Genomic DNA, 2,280 nt, shown 5'->3' with positions numbered 1-2,280 from the left:
CAGGCCCACGGGGTTCCTGCAGCTCGGCCCGGCGTAGCTTAGCAGGACTTCTCTTCCTGGCCGCGGGTCCCGCTAGCGCGGCCTCTTTAGTTTTCGAACCGAGTCTGGAAAACTTGATTTTCTCCCTCTTTAGCAGCTCCGAGATAGTTGTATCTGAGTTTGCCAGACAGACCCCTTTTAAGCCTAGTAGAGTCAATCAAAATAATGTTAACAATAGGGTCCAAGGGATGGAGAGCTCTCTCTATGGCGTGTGTGCGAATTTGAGTTTAAACAAAAATTAAGTTGCAATAATGTTTTGGTGTCTGAAACGGTGTTTGATTTTACTTTTGTAAGTTGCCAAAGTTTTCATTTCATTTGCACCGAAAGAAAAGCACTTTTCTTCCTTCGTTACATAATTGAGGATTAAAGAAAACAGTGTCCTTTGGTTTAAAATAAATGGTGTCCTCTTAGTCTCCCGTCCCAGTGGGTGTTAGATGTGGGGGGAGGCGGCTGCACACTTAATTCTACGCAGGGACATTGGCCTGTCTGCCGGTCCGAATGATCCATTTTCCTTGGTCTGACTGCAAGGTCGGTGCTTAAACTTCGGACGTTTGGTGAATTGTGCTGCGGGCGCAGCGCCCTGGGAGGCAGCCCCCTCCTGGGTCGCTGTCCGCGGGATAAAGCAATTTCCAGGCACCCCCGATATCTCCCCGCTCCCCAAAGGAGAAGCGGGGAGTAAATACCCGTCAAGTGTGCACAAGCAAAGAGCGGGTTTCCCTGTAACTTTTCTTGTAGTTTCGAAAGAAAGCGGCCGGGCTGCCTTTCAGGTCTCTTACTATCGAAAAAGATCAGCCCCCATTTTGTTCAGGCGGCGGGGAGGCCGGAACGCGTTGAGAGATTTACAAGGTGTCCTTTCAAAAAGAATTCCCAGTGGAGACGAGGCTGAAATGTCTTCTTTACAATTACAACCAAAATAATTAGAAAAGCACAAAGTACATTTTGCAACGACTGGGTAAAAACGAAATCTGGCCGCAGAAACCTTTTCTCTGCGGCCTCAGTCACCAAACTAATTAGTCCAGGAAATCTTCTGGTCTTCACAACTTTCTCAAGAGTCCGGAGCTCCCTTTGCTAGCATTGCAACTCGACTATTTTTACATAGAGGATGAACATTTTTTACAGAAATTGCGAATGCAGTTGTGTGCCATTTGGGAACCCTGCCTGCGTTTGCGGGGGAGGGAGGGAGCTTCAGTGTGAGGACCTGCACCCTTTGTGGAGAGCTGGGAAAGGGAGATGTTCGCTGTTCTAAGTTGTTTTTCCCCTCTAGAAGGATAATATGTAAAAATTATTCCCACCCAAAAGGTGTGTGTTTCCTCCAGCTCTCCCGCTGGTTCTTAGAGAGTAAACTCAAGCCCAAACCCTGATTCTAGGCCTAGGTTTCCAAGCCATTATAATTGGGTGTTTGGAAGTCAAAAGATAAAATTGTATTTGAATGTCTGTCTGGGCAATTTATGGTAATAATGAGGCCTAATGAGGTTGTTAGAAAGATAAAATGTTATTTACCAAAAAACCTGATGGGATAATTTGACTTGCTGTGTTTTACTACTGATGATAAAAAGAATATTGATTGCAAATAAATCACGGCCTCTAAATGCCTGCAAACAGTTTGTGTTTGCTCCTTCCAGATCAAAGTCAAACTTAAGAGATGAAGTAACTGAGAAGAGGCCTAGGATACTGAACCGGTTCCCCTCCTGGCCGCGGGTTACTCCCAGCCCTTGCGTTAATATTTTACAGGCTAAGACTTCCTTTTGTATTTAAAAAAAAAATAGTGTTTTTATTATTGTTGTCAATGATGGCCGGGATTAAAATTTCAAATTACCTGTCACCACTAAAGACCTTTTACTCTGGGTAAACTATTATATGCAGATTAATTTGGAAGGCAGAGGACTGTGCTTTAGTTTTAAATTGCTGGCGGATTTAGACCTGTAGAAAACACGGGATGGTTTATTTTGATTGAGCCCCCTCAGGGTCGCAGAGAGGAGGCTTGGGCTCCAGGCCCTTTACATTTGGAGAAATGGCTTTATCAGCTCAGTTGAAAGGTTTTACCCTCTAGCTAGTGAAAGATAAACTTGGAAATGCAGGTTTCTCCAGCGGTTGGTGGCGGGAACACGGGTCGCCTAGGGAACTTGCAGGGGCCGCGGCTTCCGTTGTGCTCGTCTGGAGGCTGCACTGTTTCTGGAACTTTTCTAGAATGGCAAAAAAGATCTCAACGGTCGGTGAAAGGGCAGTTCCTGAAGGTCAGCT

The 2,280-nt window shown here is 45.6% G+C and overlaps 1 protein-coding gene across 1 annotated transcript in view; it reads left to right on the top strand.

Moving 5' to 3' along the window:
- Positions 1–2,280, top strand: part of IRX1 (iroquois homeobox 1) — a 19,137-nt gene that overhangs the window by 3,019 nt on the left and 13,838 nt on the right. The window contains exons 4-5 of the mRNA XM_011969412.1: positions 568–758; positions 2,090–2,248. Coding sequence (XP_011824802.1) covers positions 568–758; positions 2,090–2,248 — 350 coding nt within the window. The remainder of the gene's footprint in view (positions 1–567; positions 759–2,089; positions 2,249–2,280) is intronic.

Source organism: Mandrillus leucophaeus, unplaced genomic scaffold (genome assembly GCF_000951045.1).
Source record: "Mandrillus leucophaeus isolate KB7577 unplaced genomic scaffold, Mleu.le_1.0 Scaffold89, whole genome shotgun sequence".
Classification (NCBI taxonomy): domain Eukaryota; kingdom Metazoa; phylum Chordata; class Mammalia; order Primates; family Cercopithecidae; genus Mandrillus; species Mandrillus leucophaeus.
The sequence above is the reverse complement of the archived record's forward strand: the minus strand, read 5'-3'. Positions and strand labels throughout refer to the sequence as shown.